The sequence below is a fragment of the Rhincodon typus genome, chromosome 22, assembly GCF_021869965.1.
Source record: "Rhincodon typus isolate 14 chromosome 22, sRhiTyp1.1, whole genome shotgun sequence".
NCBI lineage: Eukaryota > Metazoa > Chordata > Chondrichthyes > Orectolobiformes > Rhincodontidae > Rhincodon > Rhincodon typus.
In genome coordinates, this window is record NC_063353.1 from 3,093,650 (window position 1) to 3,115,436 (window position 21,787).

Sequence of the window (21,787 nt, forward strand, 5' to 3'; positions counted from 1 at the left end):
GGCCTAGACCCTTCATCAGAAAATGATGAAGGGTCTAGGCCCGAAACATCAGCCTTCCTGCTCCTACGATGCTGCTTGGCCTGCTGTGTTCATCCAGCTCTACACCTTGTCATCTCAGATTCTCCAGCATTTGCAGTTCCTACTATCTCTGTATTCTAAGTGAGTTGGAGATGTGTCAAGACATGATGAGGCTAGTGCATGTCTGACAACACCTGCTGTTGTCGAGAGGTGCAGGCCATCACTGTCCATGGACTGTGCAATGTTGGGGAATGCTAGCCAAAATGGATACCCAGAGAAGATGCAAGCGAGCTGTAGCTGCCTGGTACCTGCTTAGGATTTCATGTCAGGCAATGTTGCGATCTAGTTTTTCTCTGCTGAGTGGGAGAGAAGCAAATTGCATTTAAATGAGGTGAGAATAGATAATAATGAGATGTAAACGCATGTAAAAAGGTCCCTTTTATTCACTTGCAAGATTCTCACGTAGCCACTAAAATCTTGCATGGTAAAAAAAAGAGATTATTTTTCCGGATGTCAGAAATCACATTTTTCTGATCTTGCCATATTTTCCCACCTGAATCATCATTGTCCATGTCATTCAGGGCTGGGAAGATTTCACTATTTAAGATAAGTAAACTATTTCTTAAATTACATTGAAATGATTTCAGCGATTACATGCTATTTTTACTCCACTTCAAACTACTGAGCAAGAAGAAACGTTTGCTTTATGATGGAGTCAACATACACTATTTGAAAACTGAAAAGAATCTCACCTTTCACAATGCGAAATAAATCAGTGAAGAAATCTATTTATCTCACTCACACCCATTACCTGTGTTCACTGACTGGTCTTGACTCCTAGTCCAGCAATGCCTCAGTTTTGATATTCTCATTTCCCGCATTCAAATTTTTGCATGGTCTCCTCCCTCTCCAATTCTGTAACCTTTCCCAACATTCCATGAAATTTTCAAGGGAATTCTATCCCCAAATCTCTCCCCCTCTGTTCTTTGAAGATATTCCTTAAAATCTACAACTCTGACTAAGCTTCTTTTCTAAACTCTTCTAATGTTACCTTATATTGGTTTGGCACAAAATGTTTCTTGATATTGCTTAGGTGAAGGACCTTGGAACAGTTTCTTACATTAGAACCCCTATGTAAATGTAAGCTATTGCTGCTTAAACAGGTTATTTTAAACGTGGCTCAAGAAAATTTTCAACAAATTAAGATATGCTACACAAAATTCCTAGAGAAATTTCTGGTTGTATGCAAAAGGCAAAATACATAGCTATTCGGCAGATAATAACTGAAAGGAAGCTGTGTCTTTAATGTAGGGAGACAGTCAGTTCCCATAATGTTTCCCTACTATCAAGGTTTTAAGCACTCACTGTTGGTGGGGCAGAGATGTCCAATTCATTTGGTTCCTCTTTTGATGAGTGCTCTTCTGCCCATGATGATGTTGGACAGATTTCAAAGTCAGTGTGTCCCACATCCTGCAAGTACTGGTACAAAGGAGAGTTCTGACAGATAAAAGGGAAATAAAATAAGAAGCATTTTAGGAAAGCAATGCAAAAGCAGATCATGCTTCAAATTAGCTTTTCAAGCTGACAAGAGACTTCCATTGTTGTTACTTGAGAAAACTTCTGATTCTATATTTTACATATATTTTACAGTACTCCAGATTCATGGGAACACTGTAACCTCAAGTCACCCTTCAAGGCACACATCATCCTAATTTGGAAATATATCACCTTTGCTTCACCTGTCACTGGTTCAAAATCCGGGAACTCAGTTCAAACAGGAGAATAGAATAGATTTGAATCCCTACAGTGTGGAAACAGGCCATTTGGCCCAACAAGTCAACACCGCCTCTCTGAAGAGCATCCCACCCATCCTACCTTATCCCTGTAATCCTGCATTTCCCATGGCTAATCCACCTAACCTACACATCCCTGGACACTATGGGTAATTTAGCATGGCCAATGCACCTAACCTGCACATCTTTGGACTGTGGGAGGAAACCAGAACACCCGGAGAAAACCCACACAGACATGGGGAGAACGTGGAAACTCCACACAGACAGTCGCCCAAGGCTGGAATTTAACCTGGGTCCCTGGCACTGTGAGGCAGCGGTGCTAACCACTGAGCCACCCACGTACTGTGGGTGAAACTGCCCCCCATGAACTGCAGCAGTTTAAGAACGCAGCTCACCACCACCTGTTCATGGCTGATTAGGAAAAGGCAATAAAAATACTAGCCTAGTCAGCGATGCCAAATGAATATTAAAAAATTACCAAAATGCGTTAGGGAATATAAGGAGATTCTTCAAAACTTGGCCAAAAATTTAGGTTTTCAGCAAGCTTTTGAAAACAGCATAATGTGGGAGCAAGATAGCAAGGGAAAGAAAAAATTCACTACAGCAGAGCAGCACTGGCTGCAGCCTGTGCCATTGCTGTGAGTGAGAGAGACATAGGGGTGAAGAACATAACAGAATCACAGAAATACAAGATGTAAGCTGAGGGTGTGGGAGAGAGGTGTAAGGATGAGATGGGAATTTGAAAATGAGGACCATAAAGCTGGTACATTGAAATAAAGTGACCCAGTGTTGATCAGAAAATGCAGGAGCAATTAGATGATGGATGGAATACAAGCACAGGAGATCTGGTCCAGTTTAATTTTGTGTAGGAAACAGCCGAGGAGAGCATAGAAAATGTCAATCAACATTGGACAGAGACAATAGTTGTCATAGATGGGCCACTTTGCTGAGATTAAAGTGTACAACAATGTTACTGATGAACTAGTTATGACTTCACAGTTCAGCTCAGGATCGTGTGCCATTAGCTTGACTGAGCAGTCAGGAAGGAGGATGGAACTGGTCCATTTATGTGTGCAGTTTATGGTGGCAATTTAAAGTGCAAGCATCTTCAGTAGTTTTGTCCAGAAACACTGGGTATTAAATTTGAGATGTGTGTTAAATTTAAATGTCTCCCAGTTTGTAATTAATTTACAGAACATGTCAAAAATAAGCTATCACGAAATATTAGATTTGGTGGCATCTCCTTTGACAGACTAGGTGAACACAGCTGAAAAAGACCAAAGACCTGTGGATGCTGGAAATCAGAAAGAAAAACAAACTGATGGAAAAACTCAGCAGGTTTGGCAGCATTTGTGGAGCGAAAGCAGAGTTAAAGTTTCAGGTTCAATGACCCTTTTTCAGACACAGTTTGCCATGTGAAATTCCACAAATACGGAAGAACCTTAAAGTTATTATATAGTCCCAGATTCCAGGTTGCTGAGGGATGAATTTGAGATTTCAGGAAGGGAACGTCCACACTACCACCTTTCACTCGTCTTAATTTTCATACATTCAGTAAAATCTAGATCAGAATATTGCACTAACCTATATTTCAGCAGCTACTGAAGTTATTATTCTGAAGACTGTTATCTTTCTCAAGAGGGTTTTTTTTCTCCTCTCTGGACACTAGGTCTGAACACAATCCAGACAGATTGGATTAAACTCCTTCCTTGCTGGCATCACCAATAGTTCATCCCTGAATATTCAAATCTTAAATCAAATATTTAATTTGACTCTTAACTGTCAATCAAGTTCAGATCAAAAAAGTAAATTTGAGACAGATATAGAAATGTAGTTTTTTCAAATTAAGCTTTAGGAAGTGGATATCATTGGCAAAAAAAAAATCCACATACAATTTCCATCCTTAATTGGCCTAAAAGAAAGACTTTGGATCTTGGGAGCAGCCAATTGGCACCATGCAAGCTCCCAGATAATCTCTTTCATGATGATGATTGAGGTATAAGGATTGGCAAGAGACAGAAAAATTGCCCTGCTCTTCATCAAAGTAGTGCCATGAGATATCTTATGCCTATTTGACTGAATAAACCAGGCCTCAGTTTAAAATCTCAGCTGAAGAAGGCATTTGCAACAACACATTACTTTCTTAATACTAAACTAGTGCCAATGTATGCTCAAATCTCTGGAATGAAAATTGACTCAGTGACAGTGTTACCAGCTGAGCCATGACTGGACAGATGGCCAATAAGTGATGGAAAAAGAGAGAGAAGGAGCAGTTTCCTTCCTTGGGGAAATGAATTTTACAATAACCCAACAACTTTTAGTCAAACGGGAAATACTGCAGTTGCTGAAAATCTGAAATATAAACAGTAAATGATGAAAATATTTGGCGGAGCAGGGCAGGCAGGATTTAGGGAAAGAAAGACAAGTCAATATTTCACAAGTCAGTTATTCATAAGAACTTCAGCTTGTCACAATTATTTTATCAATTGCCACTTCATAAGTGACCAGATTTAATTATTTAACTTTCTCAGTTTGGTGTGCTGCACTCTCAAACTCTGAAGTGCAGGTACAACAATATAATCATTAGGCTATTTGTGTTAATGGGCACTTGAGTACTTCATTTCAAGCTGAAGTTGGGAATGGTGTCAAAGATATTGCTGGTGCAACTTGACTTTGCACTATACATTGGAGTGTTGAGGTGCAAAGGTTAGGTTATACTTCCTGGAGTGACTATCCTTCAGATTAAATGGTCAGTCCAATGGTTTTTTTCAAAAAATTATTTCATGGACTGTGAGCATCACTGGCATTTTTATCCTTTCCTAACTGCCCTTGAGAAGATAATGCCTTCCACAGTGCTGCTAAAGAGACAATACCCAGTGATAGTGAAGAAACAGCAATATAGTTCCAAGTCAGGATGGTGTGTGGTTTGGAGGCGAATGTGCAGGATGTAGTGTTCCCTTGTATCGGGACCCTTGTCCTTCTGGACCAGCGCTGCCTAAACTTCCTTTTGGTGTGACTACATTTTCATTCTTTAGACTACGTGTGACACCAGGGATAAGTTTTAGGGGTGCTGCAAGAGTTGCTGATGGTGGGGGTGAAACATCTTTAGATGTAACATACAGGGTGAAAGAAATTGAGTGTACACCCCTTCTCTGCATCCCTTTACCAAATCTCCGCCATCTCCTCTTCCATCCACCAGTGTCTTCATCAACACCCCCATTCCCCCATATCTCTGCCGACCTATCCACCTTCCCCCTCCCTCTGCCAACCACCCCACTTTTCACCTTTCACCAGCAACGCCTCATCATCCCCTCAATCCACCAATCCATCCCCCATTCTACCAAATTCTGATCTCCTGTTCCCTTCACCCATACCCCCTGTCTCCACCCTCACCAACAACCACCTTTCCATCTCACTCCTCGTCAACAAACCCCTCCTTGTCTCCCCTTTGTCAACATTTTTCCATTCCTCCCTGTCAAAGATCCCCTCCCTATCTCTCCAGCTCTTCAAAATCCCCCTCCCCCTCTCTACAATAAACCATTCCACATCTTCTCACTTTGAAACTCATTTTCCCATCTCTCCTGCTTGAAAATCTTCTTCCCAGCTCCCCACTGCTTCAATAACTCCCAGCCAAACTCCCTCCTTTCAACAAACCCCTCACCATATTCCCCTTCCTTCACAAACCCCTCCCCAACTCTCCCCCTTCAATCATCCTCTTCACCTTCAACTAGCCCACCCTATTCATCCTCCCCTTGCTTCAAAAACTCCCTTCCATCTCCCAGTTTCCTAGACCTGTTCCTAATCTCCCTTGTCTTCAATGACTCTTTCTCATTTCCCCCCTCCTCAATATTCTCCTCCCCATCTTCTCCTCTCTTCAACAAATCCCACCCCATGATGCTACATACTGTTGCCACCAGGCACCAGTAGTTAAATGAATGAAGCATTTAAAGTGGTGGCTGGGTTGACAAACAAATGACTGCTGTGTTTTGGGTGATATCAAGCTTCTTGATTGTTCTTGGATTTGTGCTTATCCAGTCAAGCAGATTGCTTTCAATCACACTCCTGACTTATGCCTTGTAGATGGTGGACAGGCTTTGAGTCAGGGAATGAGTCATTTGCCACAGAATTTCCAGCTTCTGACCTGGTCTTGTAACAACAGTAGTTATATGGCTGGTCCATGAGTAAGATTTAATCAGCTTGAATGCACCAGAGTGGAAGCTGGTCATGAGGATATAAAAGTGTTCATCAATATGAATGATTAAGACAAGTTGAATTGCTCTGAACTGCCTAAATTCCGGTAATAAAGCACTCTCTCACTCTCAGTTTTCATCTACGATTACCAATACATACCAAGGTAGAAAATTATAGGTTCAGCTATGTCAACAAATTTCATGATTCTGAAATTTGTTCGTGCCAGATCATACCATAACAAAAATGTAAGCTAATGTCAGAGGTTTATGCCGCAAACTGCAGATGTTTTAAATTGTACATTGAGGAACAGCATTTTAAAGCAGAGAACTCGTTTTGTTTACCTATTTGTATAAACTGAGTCCATGTACAACAGCACCACTACACTTGTACACGCATCGAAATATAAAATCTTAAGGAACTTTGTAAAAATATAATCATTTGAAAATAGACGCTACAGGAAGAGATATTAGAGTGGTCAGCTCTTGAAGGTGGAGAAACACAGCTGTATGCCAATGATAGGATGAGGTGATGGGACGGCAAGATGGTTGCTAAAAAAAGTTCTAATGGAAAAAAATTACAACTTATTTAAGACTGGATGTTGGATTAGTTCTGTGATAACACAAAGGTTGTGAAGGGGCTGAATGAGTTAGTGCAGAGCTAGAGTCAGGTGTCAACAGTGCACCTGGGATAACTGACCTTATGTCTTCAGGTAACGTCAGCAAGGACCAGTAAATAAACGAGGAAAAGGAAGGGACCATGAATCAATGGCTCCAGATACAAATGATGCAGTGACAGGAAGATGAGCTATTTACTGGGGATTTTGTGGCTCTCAAAGCACTGGAGGTGGATAGTGTGATCAACCATGTCAAAGACTGTGGAGGCATTGAGGAGCATAGGATGAGTTAATGTACCAGAAATTACAAAGAGGACTGGGTGTGGAGAATTTTGAGGTATTGCGCATCAGATAGTATAGCTATACTACATCATTTCCACATTGGACATTTGGCACTCCTCCCCTGAACTATAACCTCCATTTGCTTCCTCAACTTCAAAAAATGGAGTATCCAGTTAAGTGTTGAACAGATGTTTTGCATCTGTCATCACTGTATAAAACTTATAAAATTTCTCAAAGACACTTAAAAACAAGAAGTGAAAGGGAGGGAGGATTTTAAAACAAGCGGTGGAGTACCATATAAAAATGGATGAAAGATTCAAAAGACAAGAAGCAAAAAATAGAGAAATGGGTCCTTTTCATATTGGTGAGCTGTAACTCGTGAAGTACAAGAGGAATCTGTGCTAAGGCCTTAACCATTTACAATCTATATCAATTGTTTAGATGCAAGGACTGAATGTAAGACAGCTAATTTTGCCAATGACTCCAACATAGTTAAGTAGTTTGTTGTCAAGCTGAGGTGAGGAGAACGCAAAGTGATTACAAATGGGCTGTGAGTTAGCAAACATTTGGCAGATGGAGTGTATTGGGTGGGAGGTAGGTGGCCGGGAATGTGAATTTGTTCACAACAGAAAAGCAGTATCTTATGTAAATAGAGAGAGATTGCAGAACTTGGAAATAGACAGGGATCTGGTACATGAATCCCAAAACATCAGCTTTGGGGGCATGTCAAGTAATCAGGAAGGCAAATGGAATATTGACATCTATTGAAAGAGAAGTGGAATACAAAAGTAAGGAAATTTTACTGCAGCTGCACAGGGCCTAGTTTAGACCATGTCTGGAGTACAAGGTACAATTCTGCTCTCCTTATTTGAAAAAGATATAAATATAATAGAAACAGTTCACATTGGGTCACCCAGCTCATTGGCTCATTTGAACCAATTGGAGTTCAGAAGAATGAAAAGTGATCTTAGTGAAACACAAAAGGCCCTGAGGGTACTTGACAGGGTAGTTTCCAAGAAGAACTTTCCCCTTGTATGAGTGACTTGAACTTGGGGTCCAGTTTAATAATAAGGAATCTCACTTTTAAGCGGGAAAAGAGGATAATGTTTTTCTCTGAGGGTCCTTAGTCTCTGGAATTCTCTTCCCCAGAAAACACAGTGTAGGTTGGGTCATTGAATTTATTCAAGATTTAGTCAGATAGATTTTTAATAGACAGGTGAGTTGAGGATTATGAAGAGCAGAAAAGAAAATGGAATTTAGGCCACAAGCAGACCATCCATGATCCTACTATAGTGCTGTATTTTTGATGGGCTGAATGGCATCCTCTTGCTCTCAAGTTCTGTGTTCCTATTTTATTATATTAGAAAGGTGAAATAGAATGCATTTTGTTGCTACTTGCACAGAATGACATGAAATATTACGTTGTTGATGGGCACGTTGGTCAAGATATCAGTACTTCAAATGTGATTGCATTATTATTTAAACAGTTTTGTCAGTCGCCACACAGCTGTTACTACAAAATTGAAACAAGTAGAAGCCTAGCCTATTCTACAAAGTACCATGTTTACTGTACAAACAAACTAATTGTGACAGGTCTCTAGTTTTAATCCTTTGATGTGGCCAGTGTTGAAAAATTCCTGTAAACTGCTTTTCTAGTTTCAAATGTCTATCTCACAGTTTGGGATTGGAGGATATCTGTTGCAGCTTTCCTTCCAGTGTTTTAAATTCCGAGAGTAGAAGAAGCATACAGAATTTGCCAACAAAGGTTTACAAACAAGTTCAAATTCAAACTCTGCAGTACAGCAGCGAAAGCAATTACAAAGATATTGAATTTCAAAGAGCTGTTAGAGGCCCTCAGTAGAATGATGCCCTGGAAGGTTACTAAACAACAGGAATCTTCAGCACACTTGACAGCAGAAAGCAAGAAAACTGGTAGATTGACTTTCCCAACGTTGTTCTTGATTTTTCTTTCAGCTTAGACACACATATGAACTTTAAAGGTTACAATAAGAATCTAAACACCAATCAAGAGCTATCACTGTAATAATATCAAAAGTCACACGATACCAGGTTACACTCCAACAGGTTTGCAGAATCTCTACAATGTGGAAACAGGCCCTTCGGACCAACGAGTCCACACTGACTCTCAGAGCATCCCATCCAGACCTATCCCCCTTTAACCCACCCAATCTAGGAGTCCCTGGACACTACGGGCAATTTAGCGTGGCCAATTCACCTAACCTGCACATCTTTGGACTGTGGGAGGAAACCGGAGCACCCGAAGGAAACCCACGCAAACACTGGGAGAATGTGTAAACTCCACACAGACAGCCGCCCAAGGGTGGAATTGAACCCAGGTCCCTGGCGCTGTGAGGCAGCAGTGCTAACCACTGAGCCACCATGCCGCCCCGATGCTCCCCAATACTACAATGCTCCTGCCAGATCAACTGCTTGCAGGGACACACACCCCACTCATGCACCTTCACAAGTCTCATTTTATGGCTTTTAATTTATTTTCTTAGCTTTCACTCACTTTGTGTTTGCTTGGATGTCCAGAACACCTGTTGTTTGCCTTGCCTTTTAGCACAAACAGAAAGGTAGGCACCTTGTCATGATTGCAAGCACTGAACAGTCAAGTGTGGTTATGCTGCTGTATAGACCACACTACATCATATCCACACTGCAATGTATGTTAGCAGGGTACACAGCAAACACGTTGCACATGCCTCAACTAAATGACCATATCTGAAAGCCAGAAGGGGAGCAGTGTCTAGTGGAGATAAGGGGGACTAGGGTCAGTCTGGGGCGTACTGCCACACTTAATCAAGGACATCAGTCCATCTCAATTCGGGGGTGTTCATGGTCACTATGGTCCTTGGTGAGACCAGTGTCTGGGGACTGGCATCCTTGCACACCAGGGATTGACCATAATCAGTACTGCAGATCTGGTCTGCAGCGATGGGAGTATACATGTCTGCCCTATTAGATCAAGTTTGGATGGCAGTTGAGCATTGGCCATCACCCACCTTTGAGTAAATGTCCGCTCCCTCATTAAACTCTAAGTAGAATGAACCTTTGCTGCCACTTATGAACCATCACTGACATAAGGTGGACGCAACAGTGGAACAAGATCAGAGGGAAAGGTAAGGTGTTCACATTAACTTTCCACTCAGCGACCTACTCAAAGTGCTAAGTCTTGGCTGCACTCATGAACTTAAGTGTTGAAGGATGGCAAAAATTTTTGGCATCCAAGACACTTCTCAGAGATAAGCAATGCCTTGCCAATATAACTCCCACCCTCTATGGTCTTTGGTATGAAGAGGCTACTTAACTCTTAATGACAGCCTTGAAACCAGACTATAAAGCCGAAATGACAGCCAGTCATACGTGCAACAACTGAAATAATCACGGGTAACTTCAACCTTCGTTTATTTGAAATCATAAGCTTTTGAAGCACTGCCCCTTCGTCAGGAGAACAAATAAACCTGTTGGACTATAACCTAGAGATAGTAAGAACTGTAGATGCTGGAGTCAGAGTTGATTCAGTGTGGAGCTGGAGGAATACAGCAGGTCAGGCAGCATTAGAGGAGTAGGAGAGTCGACGTTTCGGGCCTAGACCCTTCATCAGGACTATAAGCTGGTATCGTGTGACTTTTGACCCTGTCCACCCCAGTCCAACACCGGCACCTCCACATCATTGTAATAATGACCATAGTAACACAGAAAAACCATATTCCAACGAGTAAGAAAATTCCGGAAGAGGAACCCACCATTCATGGTTAATTAGATATTTTATAAAGATAATATCAAACTAATAGGAAAAGCATTTTATTGTCAAGTCAGAAAATTGGACACAATATTAAAAAAGCAAAGAATTACCAAAACATTAATAAAAGGGAAAAGTTAGAGTATATGTGAAAGCTAACCCGAAATATATTACAGCAAAGTAAGAATTTCTACAAATATTTTTAAAGAAGGGTTAACAATGCAAGTGTTGGGTCCTATAGAGAGTGTGACTTGAAAATTAATAGTACAAAATAAGGAAATGACAGGTGAATTGAACAGGTATTTTGAATCCACATTGACTGCAGAGAATATAAATAACATTCCAGAAGCAGCTATAAATCAGGTAATAAAAGAGAGGGAGGAAGTCAGGAAAATCAATCACCAGATAAGTGGTAATGAGTAAATTGCTGGAGCTGTAACAGACAAATACCTGGGTTCTGATGGAATTCATCCTACAGTCTTAAATAAAAGTGCCTAATGAGATAGTTATGCATTGGTTTCAATTTTCCAAAACTCCCTTGATTGGAGGATAGACTGGAAGATAGTGATTGTAACTCCTTTATTCAAAAAGGGACAGAGAAAGAAATCAGAAAACTACAGGCCAGTTGGCTTAATACCTGCCACATGGTAAATGTTAAAAGCTGCTTTTGAAATGGTTATAGCAAGTACTTGGATAAGTTTAAAGTCAGCAGGTACAATCAACCTATGTTGTCAAAGGAAAATCATATTTGACCAATCTTTTTGAGAATGTAACATGCTGGGGATAAAGGGGAATCGGTGAGTGTACTGTACTTGGTTTCCAGAAGGCATTTGATGAGGTGCCACGTCAAAGATTATTGTGGAAAATAAAAGCTTATGGTGCAGTGGTGAGCATATTGGCATGGTTTGGCTGACTAACAGGAAGCAGAAAGTAGGCATAATTGGGTTATTTCAAATTGGAAAGATGCATCAAGTCCACAGGGGATTGGTGCTGATCAATTGTTTATATTTTATATAAATGATTTAGATGAAGGAATGAAAGATATGGTTACCAAATCTGCTGATGACACAAAGATAGGTAGGAAAGTTGTGAAAAGGACAGGAGGGTACAGAAAGGTAGATATCGATAGGTTAGGTGAATCAACAAAGATGTGGAAAATGGGCTATAAAGTAGAAAAACGTGAAACTGCCCATTTTGCCAGGAAGAATACCAAAAACGTTTTCTAAATGATATGAAATTGCAAAAATCAGAGATTCAGAGGTGTCCTCATGCATTAATCACAAAAGGTTAATATGTAGGTACAATAAGTAATTAGAAAGGCTAGTAGAACGTTATCCTGTGTCACAAAGGGAACTGAATACAAAAGTAGGAAGGTTATGCTTCAGTTATACATGGCATTGATGAAACTGCACACAACAGTGGTCACCTTATTTAAACAAAGATATAACTGCATTGGAAGTAGTTCAGAAAAGTTTGTTAGACTAATAGCTAAAATGAGGAGGTCGTCTATGAAGAAAGGTTGGTCAGGCTAGACTTGTGAACGTAGGGTCCTTGACGAGTCTAAAAAATTCAGAGGGAACTTAAAAAGGAAAGCAGGAAAGCGAAGAGAATGCATGAGAAAGCCTTGGCTAGTGGAATAATGGAAAACCGAAAGAAGGTTTTTAAAAATGTAGAAGAAAATAACTAGCAAAAGAGTAGGGCCCATTGGGAACCAGAGGTAATCTACATGTAAATGCAGAAATAGGAGTACAATTCTCATTGAATACATTGCATTGGTCTTCACTGTAGAAAGGACAGCTAACATAGATATCAGGTTGGAGGACTGTGAAATATTACAAGAAATTAGCATAGAGAGAAAGAAAAGAGGTACTTGCAGGTTTAGCAACTTTAAAAGTGGATAAATCCACAGGCTTGGATGAGACGTATCCCAAACAATTGAAGGAGGCCAAAGGAGAAGATATTAGGAGCCCTGGTCATAATTTTCAAATCCTCTCTGGCCACAGATGAGATGAGAGAGGACTGCTAATGTTGTACCATTAATAAAAAAGGGAGGCAGCACAGACAAGGAAATTACAGGCCTGTCAATGTAACCTCAATGATAGTGAAGTTATGAGAGATAAACTTGAGGGACAGAATACATTTCCACTTGGAAAAACACAGATTATCAAGGATAATCAGCATGAATTTGTTAAGGGAAGGTCAGGCTTGACAAATTTGATCAAAACTTTTGAGGACATAACCAGGAATGTTGATGAGGGCAATACATTTAATCTAGTCTACACGGACTTTAGCAAGGCTTTTGGTAAGTCCCTCATGGCAGACTGGTGAAGAAATTAAGAGGCCTTGGGATCCAAAGTAACTTGGCACACTGGATCTGAAATTGTCTAAAGCGCAGGTAGCAGAGGTTAATGGTAGAGGATCTTTCTGTGACTGGAAGTTTGTTTCCAGTGGATTCTTCAGAGCTCAGTGCAGGGCCCTTGCTGTTTGTGGTGTGCATTAATGATTTTGAACTAAATGTAGGGGTATGATCCAGAAACTTTCAAATGACTTGAAAATCGACAGACTGGTAATTAGTGAGGAGGACAGCCGTAAAATGCAGGAGAATATCAATGGATTGTTTGGCTGGGCAGAATGTGGGAAGATGGAATTCACTACAGAAATGCGTGACGTTATACACTTGGGGAGGGCTAACAAAGGCAAGAGATTACACAACGGATGTTAGGACCCTTGAAACTACTGAAGGTTAGAAAGACCTTGGTGTGCATATCTACAGTAACCGGAAGGTAGCAGGGAAGGTAATATAAAAGATGTTTAAGAAGGTATTAGAATACTTGCATTTGTTTAGGACTTGAGAGAGGTGTATAAGATCATAAAGGCCACAGACAGGGTGGATAGGAAGGCAGTTGTTCCATTATTAGAGGGTTCAATATCGGGGCATGGATTCAAGGTAAGAGGTAGAAGGCTAAGGGGAGAATTTTTTTCACTCAGAGGGTTTTGGGAGCCTGGATCTCAATGCCTGAATGGGGTGATTGAGTCAGAAACTCTCACAACATTTAAGTGGTATTTAGATATTTGCTTACATTGCATAGAGGGCTACGAAGCAAAAATTGAAATGGAATATGGGATTACAGTAAACAGATCTTTGTTGATTGATAGGGTCAAATGGCCTCCTCAGTATTATATGAGTAAAATATTGGATTGCGTCAGCAGTGGGGTTTAAGTCTTTGGTCAAATTATTTTAGTACTATGTACAAACGATATCTTTGGTACAGTGAAATGGAGAACAACAGATTCAACCTAGATTTCGGAATTTGATGTTTTAACACTTCAGAAAATTGCTCTCCAAAAGGGAGACAGATTTTTAGTTCACCCAAACACTTCTCAACAGGTTAAGAAAGGGATCATCAAAGTTGATTTAGACAGAGGTGTTCAGTAAGTGAAAAGGTTTAAATTCAATGAATCAAGTTGCAACTAGGAGTAACAAAGTAAGGTCAAGGGAATTTGCAAAACGATATAATTGCGAAACAAGTTACCAGAAAATCCACTGAAGCAAACATACCACACAAATGGGCTCTGCTACAAATTTTCTAGAAAATGAAGGTATTGAGGGATGGGGTGAGACGGCAGACAGGAAGGGTTCACCTCAACAAAAAATGGAAGAATTTCCGGTCCGAAAACACATCATGTAAAATAATGAAAATTCCTACAAAAGTATGCTAGGAATTTGAGTGGGAGGATTTCCAGGTTTCAAATCTGGGAACTACGACTATAAAACAGGTATTTTATATAACTGTAACCCTAAGCAAATGTGGTAAAAGGAAACAAAGAATGTAGAATTGCCACACAGGGAAGGAATCAAAACAGGTTCCCAACACAGTGGTGGGTAATATTTATCCACAGCAATCAAGGAGACAGTATTTAATCCTAATTCTATATTATAGAAACCAGCATTAGCAGGGTGCATACAAATACACAAATTAGATACAGCAGTAGGCCACACAATCCCTTTTGCCTTCTCCACAACTCAGTAAGATCATGTTTGATGTAGGTGGGGGCAGGAGAGCGCAGGGGTGAGGAGAGAACCAGGGGGCCTGGGGAGGTGCAGGGGAGAGTGAGAGAGGGAAGGTGGGGGTGTGGGGGGTGGTGAGAGTGAGTGAGGGAGAGAGAGTGAGCGAGCGGGGGTGGGGGGTGGTGCAGGGGGGCTATGATAGGAGGGTGACCGGCCAGGAGAGAGGCAGGGGTGGAGACAAGGGTGGGGGTGGGGGTTGGGGTACAGGAGAGAGGGCGTACGAGGGAGAGAACGAGAGATGAAGCGAGAGTACGGGCAGGAGGGGGCATAAGTGCTTTTGAACCAAATCCATAAAGTGGAGTTGGTGGACTCCTTATAGCATACTTGGATTTTCAGAAGATTTTGATCAAGTCTTCCATGGAAGGTTATTTAGCAAAATTAACGAACATGGGATGGGAGGTAACATACAATACTAGTGTATATTAATATTGGCTAATAGGCCATTCTCATGTTGGTAGGTTGTGATTAGCCATGGGCCACAGTTATTCATAATATATATTGATGATTTTGTGGAGAGAGCCAAATATAATATTTCCAAATTCATAGATGACACAAAGCGAGGTGGAAACGCGCACCACGAGGAAAATGCAAAGTGCTTCAACAGGCTGTGGTTGGTTCGCTTGCCGAGCTGGTTCGTTAGTTTGCAGACGTTTTATTACCCTGCTGGGTAACATCATCAGCGCAGCCTCCAATTAAGCGTTGTTGTGTTTCTCGCTTGTTATTTAAACTCTGCGTCCGTTGGAGTTAATTACCTCATTTCCAATTTTTCTTTGCAGTGGTGTGTATATAGAGTCTAATTCTACATGTTTACTGATGGCCTTCTTGGTGGACGACCAGGCCTCGAGAAATTCCCGTGCTTTTCTCTTATTGGCTTGTCCTAGGAACCTGACGGTGTCCCAATCGAACCGGTGGTTCTCCTTGTCTGTGTGTATGGAGAAGAGTGAGTATTGGTTGTGCCCTTTTGTTACTATTTGTTGTTCATGTATTCTCAGAGCCAGTTTCCTTCCTGTCTGTCCAATGTAATCTTTGTCGTGATCCTTGTATGAAATCTTGTTTACTATGTTGGTTCTGTCCATAGTGGGTATGGGGTCTTTGGTTCTTGTTAGCAGTTGGCATAGGGTTGATGTAGGTTTGTGTGCTACTCTGATACCCAGTGGCTGTAGGAGTCTTGTGGTCAGTTCAGATACATTCTTGATGTATGGTAACGTGACAAGTGTGTCGGGGCGCACTGTATCTCCCTGTTGTTGTTTGTGTGACAGGCATCGTCAGACCCTGCTGTTCAGGTATCTGTTGTCTCTAAATACTTGGTGGAGGTATTCTTTTCATTTTGGCATAGTTCTCGGTTTCTGCAGTGTGTTGTGGCTCGTTTGAACAGTGTTTTTAGCAAACAAAAACTGAAAGAACTGCGGATGCTGTAAATCAGGAACAAAAACAGAAGTTGCTGGCAGGTCTGGCAGCATCTGTGAAGAAAAAATCAGCGTTAACGTTTCGGGTCCGGTGACCCTTCCTCAGAACTGAGATCTTCCACAGATCCAAGCCAAACTATGGATTCAATACGTGGATGACACTTACATCATCATCAAACGAACTAAACTAGAAGAAACACACCAACTTATAAACAACAAGAATGGCAGCCAGACCTTAGGCACCAAGAATGAATCTTCTGAACTTTGACAAGCTCTGCTTAACAAAAGAGTAATTGTTATGGAGGACTCTCCTGTCGGGACACAGACAGGAGATTCTGTGACAGTGAGCAAGAATTCAGGATGGCATGTTGCTTCCCTGGTGCCAGAGTCAAGGATGTCTCAAAGACGATGCAGAATATTCTCAAAGTGGAGAGTGAAAAGCCGGATGTTGTCATACATATTGGTAAGAATGACACACTTAAGGAAAACGTTGAGGCTTTGCAGAGTGAATATTGGAAGTTAGGTATAAGGTTAAAAAGCAGAATCTCAAAGGTAATAATCTGTGAATTACTTCCGGTGCCACTTGCTAGTGAGTGTAGGAATAGGAAGTTAGGACAGATAAATCAGTGGCTGAGGAGCTGGTGCAGAGGGCTGGGATTCAGATTTTTGGATCATCGGGATCTCTTATGGGGAAGAAGAGACCTGTTCAAAAGGGATGACTTTTGCCTGATTTGGAGTGGGACTAATATCCTGGTGGGGAGATTTGCTAATTGTATTCGGGAGTCTTTTAAACTAGTGGGAGGGGTTTAAACTGGGAAGTGTTGGGGGTGATCCTAAGTAGTAGTGAGAAAGAAAGATGGAAGAGGATGGTTCCGAAGCTAAAGAGAGCAAGCTAATTAGAAAAAGCAGGCAACAGCAAGTCAGAGAACTAGATAAGTCTGAAGAATTAACCCGCATTTATCAATGCAAGGGGTCTTACAGGTTTGGCAGATGAGCTCAGGGCATGTATGGGAACATGGGACTGGGACATCATAGTCATTACAGAAACATGGCTGAGGGAGGGACAAGTCTGGCAGCTCAATGTTCCGGGGTTTAGATGCTATTGGAATGATAGAAAGAGAGGCAAGAGAGGAGGGGTTGTGGCGTTTTTGATCAGCGAAAACATTATTGCTGTACTTACAGTGGATATTTCTGAGGAATCATCCAGTGAAGCTATATGGGTGGAACTCAGAAATAAGAAGGGGATGATCACCATGATGGAATTGTACTATAGCTGCTCCCCCCCCACATATAGTCAGCAGGAAACTGAGGAACAAATATGTAGGACAGATCTCATATATATATATAACATATATAAGAATTAGAAGGTTGTAATAATAGGGGGATTTTGACATTCCAAATATAGACTGGTACTGCCATAGTGTTAAGGGCTTAGATAGTGAGGAATCCCACGAAAATTTTATCAAAATGTAGATACACCTACTAGAGAAGGAGCAAAACTTGACCTTCTCTTGGGAAATAAGGCAGGGTAAGGGACTGAAGTGTTAGTGGCAGAGCACTGTAGGACCAGTGATCATTATCCTATTAGTTTTAAAATAGTTATGGAAAAGGATAAGCCTTGTATAAGAGTTAAAGTTCTTAATTGGAGTAAGGCAAATTTTGACGGTATGAGACAGTAATATTCAAAAGTTGATTGGGATAGTCTGTTAGCAGGGAAAGGGATGACTGGCAAGTGGGAGGCTTTTGTACGTGGAATAACGAGCGTTCAGAGGCATTATGTTCCTGTTAAAGTGAAGGGCAAGACTGGTTAGAATGGGGAACAATGGATGAATATTGAGGCTCTGGTCAAAAATAAGGAGGAGGCATTTGTTAGATATGGACAACTGGAATCAAGTGAATCTCTTGAAGAGTATAAGGCATTCTTAAGAGGGAAATCAGGAGGTTATGCGGATATCAGCTGATATGAGATAGCCTTGGCAGATAAGATTAAGGATAATCCAAAGAGATTCTGTAAGTATGTTAAGAGCAAAAGAGCAACTAGGGAGAAAATAAGGCCCCTTAAAGGTCAACAAGGTCATCTACGTGTGGAACAACACGAGATGGGAGAGATAATAAATGAATAGTTCACATCAGTTTTTACTATGGAGAAACTGTGGAAACTCAGAAATAAATATTGATGTCTTGAAAACAGTCTACATTACAGAAGAGGAAGTGTTGGTCATCTTAAAAAAAAAAGTGGATAAATCCCTGGGACCTGATCGAGTGTATTCCAGGATGTTGTGGGAAGTTACGGATGAAATTGTGGGGCCCCTAGCAGAGATATTTCTTTCATTGACAGCCATGGGTGAGGTGCCAGTGGACTTGAGGGAGTTTAACATTGTGCCTTTATTTAAGAAAGGCTGTAAGGAGAAGCCTGGGAACAACAGACCACTGAGACTGACATCAGTAAAAGCCAAAAGAACTACGGATACTGTAAATCAGGAACAAAAACAGAAGTTGCTGGAAAAGCTCAGCAGGTCTGGCAGCATCTGTGAAGAGAAAATCAGAGTTAATGTTTTGGGTCCAGCTTTTCCAGCGACTTCTGTTTGAGTCTGACATCAGGGGTGGGTCAGTTGTTGGAGGGGATTCTGAGAGATAGGATTAAAATGCATTTGGAGAGGCAAGGACTGATTAGGAATAGTCAGCGTGGCTTTGTACGGACAAATCATGTCTCACAAACTTGATTAAGTTTTTTGAGGGCATAACCAAAAAGACTGATGAGGGCAGAGCAGTAGACGTTGTTTATATACACTTTACTAAAGCCTTTGGCAAGGTTCTGCATGGGAGAACAATTAGTAAAGTGAGATCACATGGGATTCAGGGAGTGCTTGTCAATTGGATACAAAATTGGCTTTATGGTAGGAGATAGAGGATGGTGGTGGAGGGTTGTTTTTTGGACAGAAGGCCTTGACCAGTGGTATTCTGCAGGGTTTGATGCTGGGTCCATTGTTGTTTGTCATTTGTAAAAAGGATTTGGATGAGAATTTTGGAGACACTGTTACTAAGTTCGCAGATGACACCAAAATTGGTGGTATAGTGGGCAGTGAAGAAGGATATCTAAGATTTCAAATGGATCTTGATCCATTGGGCCAATGGGCTGAGCAGTAGCAGATGGAGTTTAATTTGGATAAATGTGAGGTACTGCATTTTGGTAAAGCGAACAAGGGCAGGACTTAATGGCAGGGCACTGTGTAGTGTTGTTGAACAGAGATTTCTAGGGGTTCAGACATATAGTTCTCTGAAAATTGCATCCCAGGTAGACAGGGTGGTTAAGAAGGTATTTAGCACACTTGCCTTCATTGCTCAGAGCATTGAGTATAGGAGTTGGGATGTCATGTTGTACAGGATGTTGGTGAGGCCACTTTTGGAGTACTGTATACAGTTTCGGTCACCCTGCTATAGAAAGGATATTATTAAATTGGAGGGTGTTCAGAAAAGATTCATCAGAATGTAGCTAGGACTGGAGGGTTAGAGTTTTAAGGAGAAGCTCCAAGAGGCTGTGACTTTTTTCACTGGAACGTAAGAGGTTGAGGAGTGACCTTACAGAGGTTTATAAAACCGTGAGGGTCATAGATAAGATGAATAGCAAAGGTCTTTTCCCTAGGGCAGGAGAGTTAAAAACTAGGGGGCATATTTTTGAGGTAACGGGAGAAGGTTTTTTAAAAAGGACCCGAGGGGCAACTTTTTCACGTATTGGGTGACTTGTATGTGGAAAAAACCGGCAACGGAAGTGGTAGATGCAGGTACAGTCACAACATTTAAACAACATTTGGACAGGTGCATGAATAGGAAAGGTTTAGGAGGGATATGGGCCAAATGCTGACAAGTGAGACTAGTTTGGGAAACTTGGTTAGCACAGATGAATTGGACCAAAAGATCTGTTTCCGTGCTGTATGACTCTATGACTTAGTCTTTGTCCTATTCTTGTAGCCAAAGAATTATATATGGAGGGTCAAGTAATATTTCTCGTCATTGTAGGCCTCCATGATGTTGATTGTGGAGGAGATTCAGTGACAGCAATGCTGTTGAATGTCATGAGAGAACTGGAAATTGCAGAGTCCTGAAGGGCTACCCACAATTAAGGATGGGCAGATTTGTGAAGCCCCTACCCCAGCAAGTAATTGTTCATCACCATTCTTGATTGGATGTGGCAGGACCACAGAGCTTAGGTTTGATCAGTCGGTTGTGAAATTGCTTTACCTTGTCACATGTTGTCTCATTGTTTGGCACACATGTAGTTTTGTGCTGCAGGTTCATTCTTCAGGTTGCCAACTAATTCTTTGGCCTGCCTGAAAATACTCCTGGTATGCTGTCCTGTATCCTTTATTGAACCACAATTGATCCATTCGCATCATGGTAATAGTAGAGTAGGGCACATGTCAAGTTGCATACTTCAGTAGAATATAAATCTGATGTGTGTGCCTCATGAAGGCTCAGTTTTAAGCTGCTAGCTCTTTGTGAATTGATCCCATTTAGCACAATAGTAGTGCCACACAACACAATGGACGGCATTCTCAGTGGGAAGATGGAACATTATCTTCACAAAGCAAGCTTATTCAAAAAAAAAAGGCCCTTTTCTAACCAAAACATACTCCTGGTAATGTGTATGCATTGAATCCACAATGTCAGAACACACAATAGAATTTTAACAGAAAGAATGTAATTAAATCATAATAATAAAACTATGAAATTAAAGTTTATTGTTATGTAAACACAAACTTTTTCAACTTATAGTAACACATAGACCATTCTCAAATATCATAACTGCATGTTACTGCCAAAAGTTTGACATTCTGCTGTGATCATACGGACCAACATTAATTATTTGACCACATGATCTTCCAACCACACATTTCTTTCATCAACAAGACTGCTTATATACACATCAGTATCATTGTCTGACTTCACCTTACCTCAGCACATCTTCTGAAACCCTTACCCATATCGTACCTAACTGTATAGTTGACAATTCCAATATTCTTTCAGCCTCCCATAAACTTCAGCTCATGCAAAATTCTGCAGCCTTCTCCTTTGGCAGCATCTTCTAAACCTGTGAACATGTCCACCATGAAGAACTAAGGCAGCAGAAACATCAGAACACCACCACCTCAAGTTTCCCTCCAAGCCACATGTGAACCTCATCTGGAAATTTATCATTGATCCTTCATTGTCATTGGCTCAAAATCTTGGAATGTCCTTCCAACAGCACATGAACTACAGTGGTTTAGGAAGACAGATTATCACCAGACACTGGGGCAATTAGATATGGGCAATTAATGCTGGCCTAGCCAGCAATACCCACATTCTGCGAATGAAGTTTAGGAAAACTCTCATCAAGTGGCATTCACTCAACATCACTATCCTTGCCAACCTGTACAGGCCCGAGTTCCTCTGATGCCTTAATTTTAAAAATTGTAATCCTGGTTTTTAAATCCCTCTGTAGCCTCATCTCTTCCCACCACTGTAACTTCATCCAACACAGTTCTCTTAACTACTCCAATTCTGGTGTCCTTCATATTACCATTTTTAAGAACTCCATCAATGGCAGTTGTGACTTTAGCTGCCTTGGCCCTAAACTCTAGAATTCTATCTCTAATTTATCAATCTCCA

The 21,787-nt window shown here is 41.1% G+C and overlaps 1 protein-coding gene across 5 annotated transcripts in view; it reads right to left on the bottom strand.

Moving 5' to 3' along the window:
* The window catches only part of vezt (vezatin, adherens junctions transmembrane protein), a 70,463-nt gene that overhangs the window by 47,577 nt on the left and 1,099 nt on the right, over window positions 1–21,787 (bottom strand). For 2 of the 5 annotated variants that reach the window (XM_048610203.1, XM_048610204.1), the window contains exons 1-2: window positions 21,128–21,229; window positions 1,384–1,515 (exon numbers count right to left, since the gene is read on the bottom strand). Coding sequence is in view for 3 of the 5 variants with exons in the window: in XM_048610201.1 (XP_048466158.1) it covers window positions 1,384–1,515; window positions 15,485–15,808 (456 nt within the window). In the remaining 2 variants the exon portion in view is untranslated. Of the gene's footprint in view, window positions 1–1,383; window positions 1,516–15,484; window positions 16,104–21,090; window positions 21,230–21,787 lie in introns of those variants that run through there. The other 3 variants (XM_048610202.1, XM_048610201.1, XM_020527301.2) reach the window with 3 other exon arrangements.